General features: G+C 33.8%; 5 protein-coding genes and 2 long non-coding RNA genes across 13 annotated transcripts; 4 read left to right on the top strand and 3 right to left on the bottom strand.

Moving 5' to 3' along the window:
* Nucleotides 1-32: 32 nt before the first annotated feature.
* Nucleotides 33-1,878, bottom strand: AT2G30380 (MYB family transcription factor). The gene is made up of 2 exons (NM_001336253.1): nucleotides 1,748-1,878; nucleotides 33-1,501 (listed from the first exon to the last, which is right to left on the bottom strand). Exon 2 carries the CDS (start codon nucleotides 1,476-1,478, stop codon nucleotides 237-239), a length of 1,242 nt encoding a protein of 413 aa, NP_001318318.1. The 5' UTR covers nucleotides 1,479-1,501; nucleotides 1,748-1,878; the 3' UTR covers nucleotides 33-236.
* On the bottom strand, nucleotides 1,796-2,148 carry AT2G08380. The gene has a single exon (NR_140330.1). It is a non-coding gene; the product is annotated as an other RNA (long non-coding RNA).
* Nucleotides 2,149-6,932: 4,784 nt separating this feature from the next.
* Nucleotides 6,933-9,413, top strand: CHAL (allergen-like protein). Of its 3 annotated transcripts, none has more exons than NM_001336252.1 (4): nucleotides 6,933-7,190; nucleotides 7,573-7,772; nucleotides 7,908-7,954; nucleotides 8,940-9,413. In NM_001336252.1, exons 1-4 carry the CDS (start codon nucleotides 7,183-7,185, stop codon nucleotides 9,183-9,185), a joined length of 501 nt encoding a protein of 166 aa, NP_001324908.1. In that variant the 5' UTR covers nucleotides 6,933-7,182; the 3' UTR covers nucleotides 9,186-9,413. The 3 variants fall into 3 exon arrangements, with proteins under 3 accessions (NP_001324908.1, NP_001189638.1, NP_850143.1); NM_179812.2 differs by lacking the exon at nucleotides 6,933-7,190 and adding an exon at nucleotides 8,311-8,486 and having other exon boundaries at nucleotides 7,353-7,772; nucleotides 7,908-8,000; nucleotides 8,940-9,307; NM_001202709.2 differs by having other exon boundaries at nucleotides 6,933-7,772.
* A 602-nt stretch (nucleotides 9,414-10,015) lies between these two features.
* AT2G30362 lies at nucleotides 10,016-12,750 on the bottom strand. 3 transcript variants are annotated; one of them, NR_140679.1, is made up of 2 exons: nucleotides 11,095-11,115; nucleotides 10,016-10,244 (listed from the first exon to the last, which is right to left on the bottom strand). It is a non-coding gene; the product is annotated as an other RNA (long non-coding RNA). The 3 variants fall into 3 exon arrangements; NR_140678.1 differs by having other exon boundaries at nucleotides 10,124-10,318; nucleotides 11,095-12,411; NR_140677.1 differs by lacking the exon at nucleotides 10,016-10,244 and having other exon boundaries at nucleotides 10,427-12,750.
* SIP4 (SOS3-interacting protein 4) lies at nucleotides 10,928-12,794 on the top strand. Its single transcript, NM_128589.2, has one exon — nucleotides 10,928-12,783. The coding sequence runs from the start codon at nucleotides 11,190-11,192 to the stop codon at nucleotides 12,495-12,497; it is 1,308 nt and encodes a 435-aa protein (NP_180595.1). The 5' UTR covers nucleotides 10,928-11,189; the 3' UTR covers nucleotides 12,498-12,783.
* A 1,183-nt stretch (nucleotides 12,795-13,977) lies between these two features.
* AT2G30350 (Excinuclease ABC, C subunit, N-terminal) lies at nucleotides 13,978-15,613 on the top strand. Of its 2 annotated transcripts, NM_128588.5 has the most exons (4): nucleotides 13,978-14,159; nucleotides 14,353-14,491; nucleotides 14,614-14,747; nucleotides 14,832-15,613. In NM_128588.5, the coding sequence occupies exons 1-4, from the start codon at nucleotides 14,020-14,022 to the stop codon at nucleotides 15,523-15,525; spliced, it is 1,107 nt and encodes a 368-aa protein (NP_180594.2). In that variant the 5' UTR covers nucleotides 13,978-14,019; the 3' UTR covers nucleotides 15,526-15,613. The 2 variants fall into 2 exon arrangements, with proteins under 2 accessions (NP_180594.2, NP_850142.2); NM_179811.3 differs by having other exon boundaries at nucleotides 13,989-14,159; nucleotides 14,353-14,747; nucleotides 14,832-15,608.
* Nucleotides 15,614-16,933: 1,320 nt separating this feature from the next.
* LBD13 (LOB domain-containing protein 13) lies at nucleotides 16,934-18,590 on the top strand. Of its 2 annotated transcripts, NM_179810.3 has the most exons (3): nucleotides 16,934-17,235; nucleotides 17,326-17,605; nucleotides 17,944-18,590. In NM_179810.3, exons 1-3 carry the CDS (start codon nucleotides 17,222-17,224, stop codon nucleotides 18,454-18,456), a joined length of 807 nt encoding a protein of 268 aa, NP_850141.1. In that variant the 5' UTR covers nucleotides 16,934-17,221; the 3' UTR covers nucleotides 18,457-18,590. The 2 variants fall into 2 exon arrangements, with proteins under 2 accessions (NP_850141.1, NP_001323878.1); NM_001336251.1 differs by having other exon boundaries at nucleotides 16,934-17,605.
* The last annotated feature ends 1,052 nt before the right edge of the window (nucleotides 18,591-19,642 follow it).

The raw sequence follows: 19,642 nt of genomic DNA, 5'->3' as shown, positions 1-19,642 counted from the left end.
GAGAGCTCATGTGTGAAAACTATAAAAGATTGTATGTTTTTTAGTTTCACATAACGAAGAAACTTGGATTTATTAACTATAGACCAAAACTTGAATGTGAACAATAATACAAACCAAATGATCCTTGAACAAAGAATTCTTTTACTTACCTACAAAACTTGTTAAAAAGCAGAGAGCTCTTTACATGAAACTATTGAAATAATCAAATCTGCAGAGTGAGAGTGGTGTTTTTACTCTTATGTTTTAGAAAGATAAACCTGAGATTTAAATACAGAATCTCCGATTTTAAACCCCGGCATTGTGACGAACTCAACGCTTAAATCGCCTCTTCCATCTTCTTTTTCATCACCCACTACAGATTCCATGTAGACACCTGAGAAACTGGTTCCTCTTCTGACCACAAAGATCTTTGCTTTAAGATCTAAAGAAGCTGCAAACGATCCAAGAATCCATACCCACTTTGCCATTTTAGCAAAGATTTGGTAAAACATCGTTCTTGGATGCTTACCAAGCAAAACTAGTCCCCTCATATCCAAATTCCCAAAGAATGAAGCCTCCATCGATGGATGAACAACTAAAAGATACTTCTGACCGCAGAATCTTGAAAACGCGGAATCTGAAAACGCTGTTAACGCGTCTAAAGGATCATCGAAACTCATTAGTTCGGTCACATCACATGGATTAAGCTTTATGCCGTGAAACATTCTCCGAACAATGTATGACTCAAAAGCATACTTCTTATCTGAGGTCTTAGCAAATGTTACATTTCCAACTATAGATTCCACTGCTTTCTCCAAGTTCCAATCTGTAGCTTTCATCAGGGTGATCAATGGCTTTGCAAAGTCGTGAACCGACTTTGAAGCAGCTCGAAAAGCGAATTCAAAGGAAGATACACTCACAATCCTGTTTTCGAGTTTCCTATTCTCTGCAACCAAACATTCTTGTTTCTTAATCAAAGAGTGTATCTCACTCTCCTTAGCTCTCACTTGTGCTTTAAGTTTCTCCAAATGCTTCTCATTCACTTCAATCTCATATCTCAACCTATCCAAACAAGAAGCAGCAATCTCGGTCTTCTTTGCGTTGAGCTGTATCGTTTTGAGATAGAGACGCTTGATTCTTCGTAAAGCCTCGAGCTGAGACACGACGAGGTTGTCTGCTTCAATGATCTTGTCAGGATCATAAGGCAAATGAGCTTGTTGAAACTCAAGATACGCTAGCTTAAGCGATGAAACAATGTCGAAAAGCTTCGATATCTCACCATCATCCCAACTAAAAGTTTGAATCATTGAAGAGGGTTTGTGATTGAAATCACAAATCTCAGTTTCTTTTGCTTTATCATCCACCAAGATCTCATTCGAATTGGACTTTTGGTCAGGGAACACACCAATGGATCTAAATTTGCAGACTTTAGCGAACTTGGAGATAACTTCTGATATATTCGAAGATGGACTTGATCTTTTAACAACGGCATTGTCCATTGACTGAAGAAGAAACCCTAAACCTAAACCAACAAAAAAAGGTACAATCTTGTTAAAGAAAATCCCTAAAAGATTGCAAAATCTTCAATTTTTAGTAATCAAAGCCATAACACGAAACCATTCATTGATTTTACTGATCAAATTGGTCAAAAAAACGTGAAAGCTAAGCTAGAAGAACAGAGCATAAAGATTCAAATGATGAACAAGAACAATAAGAAAGATACCATTTAAACGATAGAGAGAACAAACGAAAGACAAAACAAAATCACCTGTTTATTGTTTTTGTACACTAGTAGCAGCCAAAGCAAGAAGCTAAGCACGAGGAAGGAAGTGCCAAAGTTTGAGCCTTTGTGCTTCTTTCTCTAAGATATGCGTGTTGCTTAACATTGGAATGAGGTTTGTTTATATTCTTCTTTTTAAAATTTTGCTCCTAATTAACAAGACAAAATAAATAGCCTCGTTAATGGTGATATGATTCTCGGATTCCTAAATAATAAATCTACTATAATTGGCGTTTAGTTCTCTTTATTTTTTTTATTTCCGAGAATCAAAAACTTTGATCTTCACCAGTTTTCAAAAATTAAGTATTTAATTGTCATTTTTGAATAAATGCTGGGAATCCAAGAGAAAACCCCTCAGGGATCTCCACAGACACCGTCCCGGAGAAACAAAAACCTTTGTCTCCCTTTGTTTTTTCTTGGAGTCTGTCTTAATAATACTATTAAAAATTGTTAACCGTATAATTAAATTAAATTAGTGTAACAGTAAATCTAATTACACTCACTTCTTGTTTGTTGCTTTCTCTTCAAATGTTCAAACTTTTAAGAAAAAGTAGTGAAAGCTGCTGATTTGCACGCGAGTTTGTTTGTAATCTCCTCTCTGTCCTTATTCGTCTCGGTCCCAAGACAAACGTCAAAGACATATTAATATTTGCTGGGCCTTATTTAAGGCTCTACCTGGCCCATAAAGGGCCCTTAATACGCTGGTTTATGCTATTGTTCTTTGATCCTGCTGATGTTTTGAGAGAGCAACTATTACATATCTCCTTGTCAAGAAAGCCAAGGTTTCTACTTTGTTATGATTCACTTGAAATTCAAAGTTGTCGTGTAATCACCACGTTTTGTTTCCAAAATCATTGAGCCGAGAAATAATTAAAATCCACTCACACACATGTTATACTATTGTAACACACTAACACATGTAGTACATATGTTCAACTAATAGAGATATATTTCATTTTTTTATCCACAAACCTCTATATAATACGATGATATGATCAGTCATATCATGCTAACAAAACTACCTAAATATACATATAAACGGATTTAATTTGCAAATTTTGCTCAATCCATTCATTTGGAACCTAGTTGAGCAATAAAAATATGTTTTAAAATATTAATGTTTAAAAGTAGAGATTGTGAGTTCTACGGTCCTAATTAAGACAAGCTGCGATCATGTCTAGTAGAGATTATGTTTTAAAATAGACCCATATACCTTATTTCTGTTAAACTTTAGGATTTATAATGTATATTACAAGCAAAATATTTTAAAGCGATCAGTTTGATCAAATACGATTAGCTCAAGTGAAAGAAGATTTGCAAATGCTACTAGACTTATGTGAATCTTCAATCTTGATACTAAACTATATCTTGATGCTACATGAAGGAGAAGAAGAAAACAGAGGAAGTGGTCCAAATACTGAAATCACACAAGGCATGAATTCAAAACGCTCGTGCATCTCTTGTCTCTTTCTCTTTCTTTTCTCTTTTCAACTTTTGGCTTCCTTCCATTTGCATACTTACCTTTTTTCTTTTCTTCTCTCTCCCTCTATCACTTTCCTCATCCTCGGACTTGTTTTATCAGTATGACAAGATATCTATCCTATATATCATAAGCATAAGATCTACTCTAGATATCTTCTGAGATACGAAGAAAGGCTTTCTAGCTACTATCAATTAACACACATAGTTTATGTTGCTGATGATGAACCTATGTATAGGACTAGTGTATATCCACTAAAAATAAATTGTCATAGTGGATGAAAGATCCTAATTTTTGGGAAAGTTTTAATATTGGTTGACTATTGTATTATTAAAATCAAGAAAACCTTTAACAAAAAAAAATATGCTATAAAGTTTCAACAAGCAAAAAAAATTATAGCCAAAATATCTATCCATTTGTGTTTTCAAAATTTCTCTTACTGGAATTAGCTCAATTTAAAGAAATGTCAAAACTGAAGTTGAAACTATCTTGTGAACTTGGAAGAAATAATATTAATTAAATTACATTAACACGTTGGATCCATAACCATTCGGCCCACAAATAGACTCCCAACGCCTACCCGCTTCTACCATATATTCATCTAAATTTTTGAATTTTTTTTAACAATTGTTTTAAATCTGTCTCTAATCAGTGAACAAATTTTTATTTTATTTTAGAATTGCTTGTTTAGCGAGAATTTTGAAGTATAACTTTTCATCTCCAAATCTTGTATTTTCATGATAAAGAACTAGCAAATTTTAACTACTTTTCTAGCTTTCTAAATAACCAAACAATTTGGATTAAAAAGATAAATCGAATTAACAAAATCTTAAACTATTATGGGAATCTTAAAAGAAAAGGATATTAAAAAAGTACGTAGTCTAATCTTTTTTAGGGGGAGATGTAAGAGAGTAGCCTATATTTCTAAAACTAATAACAAATAACCCTAAATTCTATGTTCTAAATCCTAAAACCTTAAGTACTCTAGACTCGAAGTTATAAATTTAACCCTAAAATTTTAGTTATAAATCCTAAAAACTGATCCTCTAAATCTTAAATGACCCTTTATAAAATTAAATAAGTTGTAAAGTTATGCCTCTTGCAAATGCTTCCGGAATGTGTTATTTTTTTCTTCTTCTCATTGTTTTTGCACTATGCTTTTTTTTTTAATAACAAATTGCACTATGCTTTTAGAAACATATTTTTGAAAGGGTGATTGCGTGATAATTCAGATCCTAAGAATGATATGTATTTTCTCTTTATTTTATTGGTCTAAGAAAAAATAATGTCTTCTTTCTGCATGATCCTTGACATCTTTGAATCAGTACATAATAGATAGGAAACAATGCAAGTCCCATCTGTCTCAGTCAAGAAACAAAATGAAATTTCAAATTACAATAAGATGATAAAATGAAAAAGGATACAGTGTGTCAGATCTTTGTATTAAACCTTATTATCAAATAATTGAGAAGTGGTGTGTCAGGGATAGCGATACTTAACTTGGCATGTGACCCGGCCCTCTCAATATTTTCCTATGCATGAATATTTCTGTATTCTCTCTTAGTCGACTATTAGTATGGTTGTGATTTAGAGTTAAGAAAATTCAATCATAATAGATAGTATAAAACTATGATCAACAATTTTATGTGACCATTCTAAGTATAATCTCAGCTCATGTATATTACTTTTAAAATTTTCCTTTTATCCACAAAGAATTTTGTTTCAATATAACCCACATATGCATATCCATATTTAAACTGTAATACAACAATGATTTAGTACCACTAGTATAACACACTAGAATAAATGAATAATACATGTACATGCCTAAATCGAATATCAGTTTTTTAAAAAAACTTATAAAACTATTAATGTCTCAAATTTAAACAAAACTATATTACACAAAAAAAAGTCCCTCGATTTGTTCAGTTGTTCTTCTCTATTTTTCTACATTGTTTCTATCTTTATATATAGTATATGTTAGAGAGATACTATTGTGATATAGGATTAAAAAGTATAAGATAATGTAGATTTAGTAGTCGATGGAGCTACCCACTTCCTCCTGTTGAAACACGTTATCTCATGTTGATCAGATAGCATCGATTGTTTGGGTATAAATAGTTGGACCACCTTACACGATTAATAACATACTTACCAAAGACTATTCTTTCACGTGGTATCAGAGAAAATCTTTTAGAATTCGAGTATTCTATCTTCTCGTTCGAACGTGTTTTTAATTTGAAAAAAAAATGTTGCTTGAAGAGTCTTCATCAGCGACGGTTTATGTTGGTGGAGATAAAGGGAAAAAACAACCAAAAATCGATGTTAATCCGAAAGAATGACCCCTTTACTAAGGCTATTACGGTTGAATATAGTGATTCTTTTTTATATAGATTTTAAATTGATGGTTATGTTTAAGTGATCAATCAACAATGGAAATTTCGCTTTCTTTCAAGGCTATCAGCTATGTTTTGGGGTTTCCAAATAACTTAATCAAGAAAAATAAAACAAAAAAAAATTGATATTGTCCGATCTAATATCACACAATCTTAAATGTACAAAAAAGCTTCTAAACCCACGTCAGAATTAATATTTCTCGACACATGATCAAAGAAATAATTTTAAGAGACATAGCCTTTAGTTATAACAAAATTATAGTTTAAGAATATAAAATGTAAATCAAAAACCTATATATATGTAAAGAACATATGGGATTTTGTTTAACATTTTATATTACTTCTCTTCATCTTAAGTTTCTTTCTAATGGACTAATGGTTATGTCACATTTTGAGCTCTATTTTTTTTTTTTTTTTGAACTCCGTTAATTGTAACAAAAAAAAAACTTTCAGATTTTGTTTTATAGAAACTTAAGGCGAGACAGCTTTGTTGGGCATGTTACCTTTGATTTCTTTCCCTCCACCAATCACAAAACTAGTATATTAGATATGATCATATGAACCATTAATTTTACACAATTTTTTCAGTTGTGGTTCACTATGTCCTCACGAACGTTCAATTGTATAGTTGTAATCAGACGTATTCTACCAACACTAGATATAATATTACCAATTCAACATAAAAATAAAATATTTGGTATTAGGATGATTATATTGTTGCATAATCTAGACCGCATAAAAATGGTATTGTCAAACGTAACAAGAAATTTTGAAGCATTGATATATGTACATTTGATAACCTATAAATTTTTCCAAAATATTAGTTTCTCTCATGCTTCATGCTAAAATCATTAAATATTTTGTTGTCTAATAGCTTTCTTTTAGAATTAAAAAAAAAAAAGAATTTACTAATCCCATTGTTAAAAGTTTATACTGCAACTTGTTTGCCATTTTTATATATATATTTAGTACCGTTTCAACAGTTATTGTTTTTTCTATTTATACTATTAAGAATCTTTAGTATATAACCTTTGCTTGAATTGATAGGAGTAAAAAGTTATTGTTAAAACTACATATATAAATGTGTAATTTAGGAATGAACATGGAACCCTTCTTACACATTTGTTGGGATGTTTTGTCCATACCTCCTTGCCTTTAGAATCAAACTCATATATCATCCTACGGCCCTCCCTTACTCATCTCTCTTCAAATCAATCACCTCTCATCTCTCTACCTTAATTATGATTTTTTTTTTTAAGTTTCTACCAAGCAGTCATTTCCCCCCCCCCCCCCCCAACAATAATAATAAACTAAGTGAAACCCTAATCTTGAGTACTTATGATATGTTAAACCCTACACACATGCATATGAAAGAACTTAATCAAGAAATATAACTACATATAAAATATACAATAGATAAACATATGAGTGTGTATGTGTATATATATGTATAGCTTGGAAGATTGCTAAAAGCAATTTCTGGTGAAAGGAAGGGTACAATGACAGAGAGAATAGGGTGCAGGAGAATCTAACTCCCAAACTTAGCAATGCTTAGGTACCTTTCTTAATTACTTCTCTCTTCTTACACTCTTTCTCTCATTTCCCACTCATATACTATTTTATCTTCTTATTTCTTTTCTTATTATCCTTTTATATATAAATTTCCATATTTAATCACACATTTTTGCAGTTAACCCCTCCTTGTTCTATCTCTCATAGTCGACTCCATTTGCTCTTTCTCACTCTCAACCACTCCCACTACTCACTCTCGTTTTTTGAGAAAACCCAAATCATAAAAACCAAAAGACATTCAATATTCCTTTTCAATAATCTTTTCTTGATTTCCATTTTCATCTCAAGTTTTTTAAAAACCCACCAAGTTTTTTTTTTCGCATGGATGAGGAGATCATAACTAATCTCTGCTAGCCTCTTCTTAGGTTTTCAGAAAGTTTCGTAATTATGGGTTTCGAGAGAACATCATCATCATTATCATTATTATCATCATCATTACCATCATCATTACAACCATCAGAAAACACGAGAGCCAAGTTCAGTCTCTTCTATTTATTGCTACTCTTCTTCGTCCTCTGTGTCATTGCCACCTTCACTATAACTCCCACTTCGACTTCTTCTCCATGTAAGCCATCTTTCTTTTTCTCGTTATCATATTAATTATCAACTTTCTCAAACATTAATATCTTAGAATATTTTTGGTTACGTAACATAAATTATTACAGTACCATTCATATATTATCTTGTTGTAAAAATGCAGATAATAGGAATTCTAACTCTGGGACACTAGGGAACTTCTATGCAAAGGTTCGTAAACTGTTTATACCTCTTACTCTCTTGCGTGATCTAACAAGTAACAATTGTTTTTGTTTTTTTGCTGTTGAGTCAACAATTAGTTAGGAAATAGGAATCAAAAACCGTGTTAACTTCCTTTTTTTTGGCATAACTATAACCACATAAAATCCAAAAAAAGCTTAGTTTCTATTTTCTCCTGATTCAAGCATCTTTGGAGGACAAGATTGATGTTGATTCATCATTAAACACACTTTAAAAATAATATAAGCTTTTTTTTTTTTTTCCATAAATAATATAAGCTTATAATGCGGGGTTCTCTAAAAGGACTACACAAACAAAAGGGTTGTGGCTAAACTGCGCTTGAACAGTCAGCGACTGTGACGGCATGTCGAGACTGACTGGGCATGCAGAGATGCCATGTACTCCTAAAGAAATTCTCAGCCGTCGGATTGGTTTCAGCGCACACGAGGACAAGGACAGTACTCAACTTTTGGTTCGTTCACCACTCGTGGGACCCTGCCTTGCTTACGATCTCGATCGAGTGGTAATATTAGCCCCCACGGTGCACGTTAACGTATGACAGGCTCTTGGAACTTCTCAATCTCTCTGCCCTTTTTGGTAATGTGCGTAGCGCTTTTTCCGGAGCGGTTTTCCCGCGTCTTGTCTCACATCCCCAACCCTGTCTTAAAAATGTTTTTTACCTAAACTGCGCATTTTAACAATAATATGCGTATGTCAGCATGAAATCGCACGTTAGTAACGCAGTCCTCTCACTATCTTATGTTGATAGCAGCTGAAATTGAGTTCACTAGAAGATACTAATTATTGAACGTTAATTAGAAAATACTAATTATTCTTGATTAACCATATTGTTTGGTTTGTTTTACTAGATGTATTATCCTAATGAAGAAAATAATAAATTAGGATATGTATACGTTTGAATATATATTTAGTAATGAAAAATGTGATAATATGTACGTTTTGAGTATGTGTTCAGGAGGAAGGCAAGAGTACCGTAGTGATAAAGAAGACTAGGAAGATCGGTGACCGGAGCAAGGAGGCAGAGCTACGGAGGATTCTAAGGGGATTGGGCTCATCTCCACCACGGTGCTCCTCCAAGTGTGGAAGATGCACTCCGTGCAAGCCTGTTCACGTTCCGGTGCCTCCCGGCACGCCTGTCACCGCCGAATACTACCCGGAAGCTTGGAGATGCAAGTGCGGCAACAAGTTGTACATGCCATGATCTTTTATAATATATATACTCACATATATACATTATATATATGAATTATATGCATGTTCGTAGTTATATCTTGCCTCTACTCCAAATATTTATTATACATTGACATGTTGCTAGGACAACCTCAACGTGAAACTTTTGCTGATAAATTGATTGATGATGCTCGTATAGACGATATGACGTTCTTAGCATATGATTTCGTATATGGTGACATAATTCATGAATAATATCAACATTTGGTGTCAAAAGGAAACATATTTCTTGTCTTCTTCTTCAACGTACTTGCTTATAATGAACAAAAAATAAAAAAACGTACTCGCTTTCTAATAAGTATCACATAGGTTTAGGCTCATAAACATATGGACTAACATAAATAAACCAAAAGCCCAATAACATTACTCTTAGCATATACATATAAGTAAACTATTAACATCTGTCTGCGGGACTCGTTGATTTCATTTAAATTCTGTAGTCTCAGCTCGTTCAATTTAATCTATTCGTACACACTGATAATATTCAAGAAAACATATGCTAACGTATAACGTATTACGTATCCAAATACACCTTACACCACTCACACATAGCCCATATATAAAAGTTTGAAGGATTTAAAGTCGCAGACTCGCGGTCATTTTTTTTCTTTAAAGTCGCAGTCATTGACTGACTGATTCTTCTTTCTTATTGAAAGGTTTTTTATGTAAAGACGAAAGTTTAATCAGGATGTGAATATGGTACGGCCCATGTTCTTTATTCCTTTTTTTTTTTTTGGTGCAAAGTTCTTTCTTATTCTATGTTAGAAAAATAATCAAATTACCGACGCGAGCAAAGGTTATTATTTCCTGGCTATTAGTCTATAACTGATAAATAATTAGTCAATCAGATCAAACAATAGAGAAATAATTAGTCTGCAATCAGCGATTATTAAAAAATAAAATAAAATAGAAACATATCTCAGCACCGATTTTTCAACAGCCGGCCCACGATCCAGAACCGTCCAGCTTGAAGCCGGCGCCGCGTCGACTTGTTCCACCGTTCGGATATTGCCACGTGTGTGAGAGACACCTGCCATTACCTCGTGGAACATGTTTTGTTAGTATAAGTTACTAACCAAGTCGCTATCTTCAATTCTTCATTACCTAAGAGTTGAATAAAAAAACAACCATATACGATGAGACACGCAAATAACTGATATACGAAACAATTATTTATTGATGTACATTCTTCTAACTATAATACTACAAGATTCTGAATAGTTTTAGATGTAAAAAGTACGAGAAGAGTTATGATCAGAGTAAGTTAAGTGATAAGATCATGACACGTAGGCAGAGGAAATAAAGTAGAAACTATCGACAACATAATAATTGAGTGAGTACAAAAACCACGTAATAATTAGGTGTACACTGTAGTCTGTAGATCGATTGTACAAAATGAAAAAACTATATGATTTAAGGAACTAGATATACATATGCATCGACTCAAGAACAGTTGCTTTATGTGAAGACTATCAATTACATTATCGGCTAAATTTGGCTTCATGTGTTGAATAGATGGATTGTGTGCTCAGGTAGTTGTGTCAGTTAATTATAACAGTAAACCTTCACTGCTTCACATATATAAAATTTGGGTTAAAAAAACTTTAACATTTTATTTTTTTAATTGACAACAAACAAATTCTGTAACGGTTACATATAATAGTGCTTCAGTTAAACTCCTTTTTTAGGCAACTCTAATTCCTTTATACCCTTAATCCATTATTATTCTATCGAACTTATCTTTTTAAAAGCTTCCGCGTTACGCCATCACTTCTCCACCATTTAAATACCTAAACCACTTTCTTTCAAATTTCTTATTCCATAAAAAGTAAATTCACAACAAAACCAAAAAAAAAAAAAGAGAAGAAGAATTAGCTTACGTGTTCATCACATCTGCATTACGCGCAAACGAAACAGATTCAAATTCTCCGGCGAAGTTTTCTTATTCATCAATCAATCTCTGGATTCATCAATCATGCCAGAGATCGAGATTGCCGCCGGCAGCGGCGACAACAACGACGCCTTATTCGGTAAATATGAGCTCGGAAAGCTTCTCGGATGCGGCGCATTCGCCAAAGTCTTCCACGCACGTGATCGTCGTACCGGCCAAAGCGTCGCCGTGAAAATCCTCAACAAGAAAAAACTCCTCACAAATCCAGCTCTAGCCAACAACATCAAACGCGAGATCTCAATCATGAGAAGATTATCTCATCCAAACATCGTCAAGCTCCACGAAGTAATGGCGACAAAATCAAAGATCTTCTTCGCAATGGAGTTTGTTAAAGGAGGAGAACTATTCAACAAAATCTCAAAACATGGACGTCTTAGCGAAGATTTAAGCCGGAGATATTTCCAGCAACTGATCTCCGCCGTTGGTTATTGCCACGCTCGCGGTGTTTACCACCGCGATCTCAAACCAGAGAATCTATTAATAGACGAAAACGGAAACTTAAAAGTTTCCGATTTCGGTCTAAGCGCGTTAACGGATCAGATCCGACCCGATGGGTTGTTACATACCTTGTGTGGTACTCCGGCGTACGTTGCGCCGGAGATTCTATCTAAAAAAGGATATGAAGGTGCTAAAGTTGATGTATGGTCTTGTGGAATCGTCTTGTTCGTTCTCGTCGCCGGTTATTTACCGTTTAACGATCCGAATGTGATGAATATGTATAAGAAGATTTATAAAGGAGAGTATCGTTTTCCTCGTTGGATGTCTCCAGATCTGAAACGATTCGTTTCTCGTCTTTTAGATATTAATCCTGAGACTAGAATCACCATTGATGAGATTTTGAAAGATCCTTGGTTTGTTAGAGGAGGTTTTAAACAGATCAAGTTCCACGATGACGAGATCGAAGATCAGAAAGTGGAATCGTCACTAGAAGCTGTGAAGAGTTTAAACGCGTTTGATTTGATTTCTTACTCGTCGGGATTGGATTTGTCGGGATTGTTTGCTGGTTGTAGTAATTCGAGTGGTGAATCGGAGAGGTTTTTATCGGAAAAGTCGCCGGAGATGTTGGCGGAGGAAGTGGAGGGGTTTGCGAGAGAGGAGAATCTGAGGATGAAGAAGAAGAAGGAGGAAGAGTATGGGTTTGAGATGGAGGGGCAAAATGGGAAATTTGGTATCGGGATTTGTATTTCGCGGTTGAATGATTTGCTTGTGGTGGTGGAGGCACGGCGGAGAGGTGGTGATGGTGATTGTTATAAGGAGATGTGGAATGGTAAACTCAGGGTTCAACTTATTCGCGTTTGCGATCAGACGTCGTCAACAAACGCGGCTATTTAAAAGAACGCTATGAAGTTTTCTACCGTGCTTTCAATTTTAAAACGCCAATCGCGTTTCGTTGGTTGGATTTGGTTTCTACTACTTTTGTTTCGGAATTAAAAACAGAGAAAAAATAATAAAAATTAATGTATGTATTTAAATACTGTACCAAATTGTAGGTATCTATTTTGTGCTTTTTGATCAATGTGTTACTATGTACAACAACAAGTCTAAAATTGCATTTGTAGATACTTCACTCTTTTGTATAATGTAGAAAATGTTCTTCTATTTATAGTTTGGATTTTCCAATTTTACACATTTGTACATAACTACTTTTTAAAATCAACCATGCAAATTGTATTAAGTTAAAGTGCATGATAACCAAATCAGATTAATAACCAATGAATTGAAAATAAAAAGTAGATAAATTACTAAAATAAAATAATCTCTAAATCGCATAAACTCATCTAAACTCTCAAAAATCCATACATTACACATTTTTTTTTTTTTCAAAAAGGCTTTCAATTCTATACATTTTTCTGCTTATCAAATATGGCTTCTTCACTTTAATATTTATGTATAGAATTGAAAGCATTTTTGAAAGAAAAACTTTGTGTAATGTATTATTGAACAAATGAAATGATTGAAATGGGAGTTCCACATCCAGTGAAGAAAAAGCATTAAAAAGTATGTATAGAATCAGGGAACTTCAAAAATTGAAATCTGCAGCTTTATAAAAAGAAAAGCTATTATTGTCTACTTGATTGGATATTACAACTCAAAACGAGTGAAGGTTAAGGAATCATTATCATTATTAAAGCATCATCATAAGCACCAGCCTTTTGTTATTCTTCTCATCATTTGTTTGGCCAATTTAAAATTTTAATTAATATCATCTCACCATAGTTTCTGCCCACCTTTTGGTTTTAGGTGCAAATGGAAAAACTCTGGCAAATTAGGTTGTTTGGTGTGAATTAGGAAAGTAGAATGCTTATTGAATATTCTTGACTATATCTAAACTCTCTTTATTCACTTGGGTGATTTCCTCATAAAAATATTATTGTACCAAACTCTCTGAAATCAAAGTTTACTATATAGCTAAAATAAAAACCAAAAACTCTACTAAACCAAAGTTAAGAATAAATTCTTTATTAGAGACAAACTCAAAATTGAAAACCATCATTTATTGTATCTGAAAAGTAAAAAGAAAAAGAGGATATAATATGAGGAGAGATTATTTGAAAGCTGAAATTTTAGTTGCGGTAAAATTTGACATAAGTGAGCAAATTTTATAAGCTCTAAAATCAATAGGAGACCTATCACGGTATCACTATCATGATGGGTAACAATGTCATGTGAACCAAGTAAAACAAAATACAGTATAGGAAATGAATTATAAAAAATTGGGCCATTATAAAATTGGGTCATTGAATACAGTGGGCCTTAATCATACATTTCGGCCCATTCTCATCCTTAAGAGATAAAACGGATTTTTTAGTGTAATAATCTGTCGTCTTCAACGGTCGAATTGAATCCAAGAGATATGAGAGAGAAAAGGGGAAATCGGAAAGCCCTAGATCCCGTCGGTGAGGATGGAGTCACCGGAAAAGATGGAAAAGGCTTCTTCGCCTGTTATCTCTTGACCTCTCTTAGCCCTCGTCATAAGGGTCAAACCTATATCGGGTACTTGTTTCTCTCATCTCTGATTTTGGAATTGAAGATTCTGTTGGATCAAATTCGATTGAGAAAGGATTTACATTTTCTGGGTTTATCTGATTGAATACTTAAATTTGATCAAATAGGAGATTTTGAGTGTTTAATAATCAGACTATGAGATGTTTAGTGATTGATTGCATAAACTGGGTTTGGTTGGTAGGTTCACTGTAAACCCGAGGCGGAGAATAAGGCAGCACAATGGAGAGATCACTAGTGGTGCTTGGAGAACAAAGAAGAAACGTCCATGGGAAATGGTTCTCTGTATCTATGGTTTCCCCACCAATGTCTCTGCCCTTCAGGTCCTTTTGCTACCCTAAAGCAAAAGATTCCTTGCCAAAAGATTCTGTTTTTACTTCTTTTGTTCTCCAGTTGTGGCCTCGCTCTTGAATGTTTTGCTAACGTAAAAAAAACCTTTTTGCAGTTTGAATGGGCTTGGCAGCATCCGAGAGAATCGGTTGCAGTTAGAGAAGCTGCTGCGGCTTTCAAATCCTTCTCTGGGGTTGCTAGTAAGATCAAGCTTGTATATACAATGTTAAATCTTCCAGCTTGGAATAGGTAAGGAAGCTTCTTGTTGTTGTTGCTATGCTTTGGTATCCATTTTCTTATAACTTATATGTCTCTTTGTGTCTTGTTGATCAGTTTGAACCTCACGGTTAATTATTTCTCGTCAAAGTATGCACACCACGGTGGTAAATCTCCAAGTTTACCTTTACATATGAAAGTTCAAGTTTGTGCTATGGAGGATCTTCAGTATTTCACAAAGGTAGATGACAGTTCTCAACCCGAAGATGAAGAGAGTCCCGAGGTTAATGAAGAGGATGATGATGATGATGATGATGATAGTAGCAACCTAAGCCAGCCTGGGAATTCAAATACAAGCTCATCGGATGACCGGCATTTTGAAAAAGCGAAAGAACCTGTAACTGTATTTGATGAAGAAGACAGATTAGCAAATTTCAGTGGTTTTGGCTTATTAGATGAAGAAGAGACTGTTGAAGATGAAGTATCACATATCACTGTTGGATCCATTAGAGCTACTGAGAAAGAACCCGAGACTGTATTCAATGACAGATTAGCAAGTTTCACTTGTTTTGGCTTAGTAGAGATTGTTGAAGATGAAGTATCACATGGAACTATAGGATCCACTGAAGCTATGGAGAAAGAGTGTAGGAAAAGAAGGAACCATATCACCTCAACGACGACTGAGGTTGATGTAGAGGTGATAGATCTGATGACTCCATCACCAAGCTGCAGAGCTGGATCATCTATGAAGAGACGAAGAGTTTCTGAGTTTATAGATTTGACTATGTCTCCTAATTTCATAGAGTCGTAGAAGTAATACACGAGAATTTGTGTGAAAATCAAAATCAACTTTGTTGTAATTTTCTTTTATATCTAATAAAAGATTTCAAACCTTTTGAATCTGAGTCTCTCATCTTCTTCCAAGAGCCTATTCATGAATCGTTTTTTCGTAATTTCTAACTTACGTCGCAAAACTTAGGTTCTTAAACGACACTTAATTTAAAACGGGGGAGTATGTATTTTGTGTTAGTGTATATCTGTTGTCACTTTATGATTTCAAAAGTATAATGAATATTGTTGTTGATTAAGAAAGAAAAATCCATATTGTTAGTCTCCAAATCTCCATTATTGCGTAATCTAAAGTTACTTAGTGGTGCTTTCTAGTTTCTAGTTGCACCAATTAAGATTCACCTCAACTTTTGGTTCTCAACAGAATTGACACAACTTCTGCGAATACATGTTATAACAAGGCAACAAACCCTTTCGTAATAATACTATTTCATAATTATTTTAGTTCCAAGATATATGTCCACATGAACATCAACATTTACACTTGAGAAAAGGAAAATTCGTTTACCGATTATCGAAGAGTGTGAAATTGATGAGATCGGCAGTGTCCACATGTTCTCGATGTTGATTGTTGACTTTATATTTTTGTTCAGTCATGCATATCAAAACGTGAGCGTACTTGACACTAGAGAAAAAGAAAATTAGCACGAACAATAGTTTTGCAATCATGGTCAATGATTTAAACTATAAACTAGTTAAGCATTTAATTTGGGGTTTTAGATGTAAACATCCTTCACGTGCAATCACATGTCCAATAGTATGCATTTCTTTCTTCTTTTGTAACCATTGTCTTTTGTATATATATCGTGTTAGATTTTTTCTACAGCTTGACATATTTCACATTTAGTAGCAACTAACACGTGAAGAGGTTGACCAAAGATAAAACAACGAAAAAAGTTCGTTGTCGCCCATTTTAACATATAAAATGAGTAATATTTATAGCACCAAAATTAGTCTTTTTAAGGATTAAAATTTATTTTCTACGGGTACTATTGCTAGTTGCTACGTTTAAACCATAATCTGATTGAGTCTGATCAAATCGGTATGGTTCATCGTGATTGTAGAAACCTTGTGCTTGCTCAAATACAAGGACTGGTACAATTGCGCAATGTTTTGTTTAAGTTTTTTTTTTTAATCTTCAACTAACTTTCTTTAACCACCTACTCTAATGTTTATATATATTATGAATGTTTTGATCGTGGGTCGACCTTATTTAAATTAAATCACCAAAAAAGCTATATTATTATGGTCTTCTTCAACCACATATCTTTTAGTATCGATTGTTGTATTTTTTAGTAACAACATGCAATATACAATAACAAAAGTTACAAAACTTACATATATAAACCATTAAGCTACAAAATTTTGGTCCGATACTACTTATGATCTGTTCCAAATCTCGAGCTTACTCATAACTCGAATATTGATAATTAATACCTTAACGTACAAGAGCAGGACAGTAAGACTTCTTTAAACATATAGTATACAATATAATTAAGTATAGAAGTCTATAGATTTTCCCTTTTAAATAAAGAAAGATCATTTAATTCACCCTAATGACTCTCCTTATTAAAGAAACTCTTCTTCTTCTTCCTTGCTTCTCTTCCTCCTCCTCCTCCATTGATACTCTAAAATAAACTTATAAATAGCATGCGTGAATGTCCCGAGAAAGGTAAAACTAAATCAACATATATACATCTATTTACGATCTTTTTGATTGATAAATCAAATCGGTGGTGGTGAAAATGATTGGAAACAACAGGGAAGGATTTGGAGAGTACTACGAGACCGTCAAGAAGATAAAGAAAGATCCAGCCTTCGAGACAACGACGGATCATGCCGTGATGGGAATCAGGAGACATGTGGCGGTGCCTCCGGGGACAACGTTGAACACCGTAACACCATGCGCCGCTTGTAAGCTCCTCCGCCGTCGTTGTGCGGAGGAGTGTCCTTTCTCGCCTTACTTCTCGCCGCATGAACCTCACAAGTTCGCTGCCGTTCATAAAGTCTTTGGTGCAAGCAACGTCTCCAAGATGCTTCTGGTACACATATTTTCTACATTAATGAATATTTATTTTCTTTTCTTAGTTAAGGTTTCTTAATTTGATTACTCTTTTGATATCGTATTTGATTAATCTGAATATATAGTTGAACGGATCTACCATTTTTGATATTTGACTCTTTCCAAATATATTCAAAACATATATTTATCCCATTTGTTATAGTCGAGGTGGTTTATCTAACTAGTATAGGTAGAAATTCATTATCCTAAGATGCACATACATACTAAGATTGAGTATTGGTAAGTTATTTACTTTTCGTACATAATATTTGATTGAGCTATATGTATATTAACTTATGGAATAAGAAAATGTTGTAGGAAGTGGGAGAGAGCCAAAGAGGAGACGCAGCAAATAGTTTAGTATACGAAGCAAACCTAAGACTTAGAGATCCAATCTACGGTTGCATGGGAGCAATCTCAGCTCTTCAACACCACATTCAGTCTCTTCAATCCGAACTCACGACCGTCCGTACGGAAATCCTACGCCACAAATACCAAGAAGCCACCACCATCACTTCTCTCCAAAACAACTTCAACAGCACTACAACAACTTCATCAGTGAGTTGTGATCAGCATGCTCTCGCCTCGGCGATTCTCCTCCCACCACCACCGCCACCACCTCCTACTCCACGACCACCAAGGTTGTTGTCCTCTCAGCCAGCTCCACCGCCTACGCCACCCGTTTCTTTGCCATCTCCGTCCATGGTTGTGTCGTCCTCTTCATCTTCTAATTCATCTGCCACCAATTCTATGTATAATCCTCCTCCATCTTCGACGGCTGGATATAGCAATTCTCTGTCCAGTGATAATAATGTTCATTACTTTGATTAAATCAGAATTCTGTGTTCCTTAATTTTTTTAAAATACTATTATAGCCCTTATTATAAGCTACGAGATTGAATGGTGATCCATGTTAAAGATAGGGTTTTCAACTTTTGATTTATTTTATTTTTCATATTGATTAATGGGTTCCATTACCATACTAACGTACGTAAATACAATGGTAAAGAATCTTAGTATCATGAGGGTATTACTCATGACTCATATGACAATTTTAGTAACCAACACGAAGTTGAAAAAACATTTACACAAAATAACACAATTCCACATTAAATCAGAATCAGAAATCTAACATATTGTTAGTCCTGAAAATTGAGAAATTCTACTAATGAAATTATGAGCTTATAATTATTAAATTACATGAGAATTAACATTAAATGGAGGCGTTGACTAAACATATAAATTTGGCAACGAGCATTCCCACGTACCTCTAATTGTCATTAATATATAAATATTAAATATAGTTTTTAATTAAAGGTATTAATTGATCAATTAATTAATCATAACCCAAACAGAATCTATTTATATCCCATAACAGAGTTCCAGAGTCACCACATGACGCAATTACATACATATAGTACTAGTATTTCTTGATTACACAGTGTCCCACAAGCTCTTAATAATTTACATTAATGTTTCTTAATCTCAACCATTACCTACAGGCTACAGCTCATGTTTTGCTTGTTAACATACACAATGTATTCTATATACATGTATGCAGTATGTATATATTTTCTTAGATTTTTATAAATACTATTTTGTAATTCTGCTATATAAAAGTATAATATATGATATATCCATCAATGTATAACTAAAATTTGTTACGAAAAAAATCTTTTAAAAAACACTAGAAGTTTTTTTTTTAAAAAGACTTAACAATAAAACTTTGTAGATTTTAGTGAGATTCACTGAAGATCAAACGATTTTCAGTTTTTTTTAAAAGAAATTAGTAAAAGTTTGGTACTGAGAAAATGTAGCTCTTAAAAAAAAAGAGAGAGGATTGGATTCACCATTCACAAAATGGTAAAAATACTAAAACTAAAGTGAAAGAGAGAAAGCAATATTTTCTTCTTAACACATCTAATTGCACAAATACATGAAACAACAATTATTAATCTTCTTAACTCTAAACAACAATTTTATCTTTTAAAATATGATTTTTAAGATTATCAAACTT

The sequence above is a fragment of the Arabidopsis thaliana genome, chromosome 2 (genome assembly GCF_000001735.4).
Source record: "Arabidopsis thaliana chromosome 2, partial sequence".
In the NCBI taxonomy this organism is placed as follows: domain Eukaryota; kingdom Viridiplantae; phylum Streptophyta; class Magnoliopsida; order Brassicales; family Brassicaceae; genus Arabidopsis; species Arabidopsis thaliana.
Note: the sequence above shows the minus strand (reverse complement) of the source record. Positions and strands in the feature narration are given on the sequence as shown.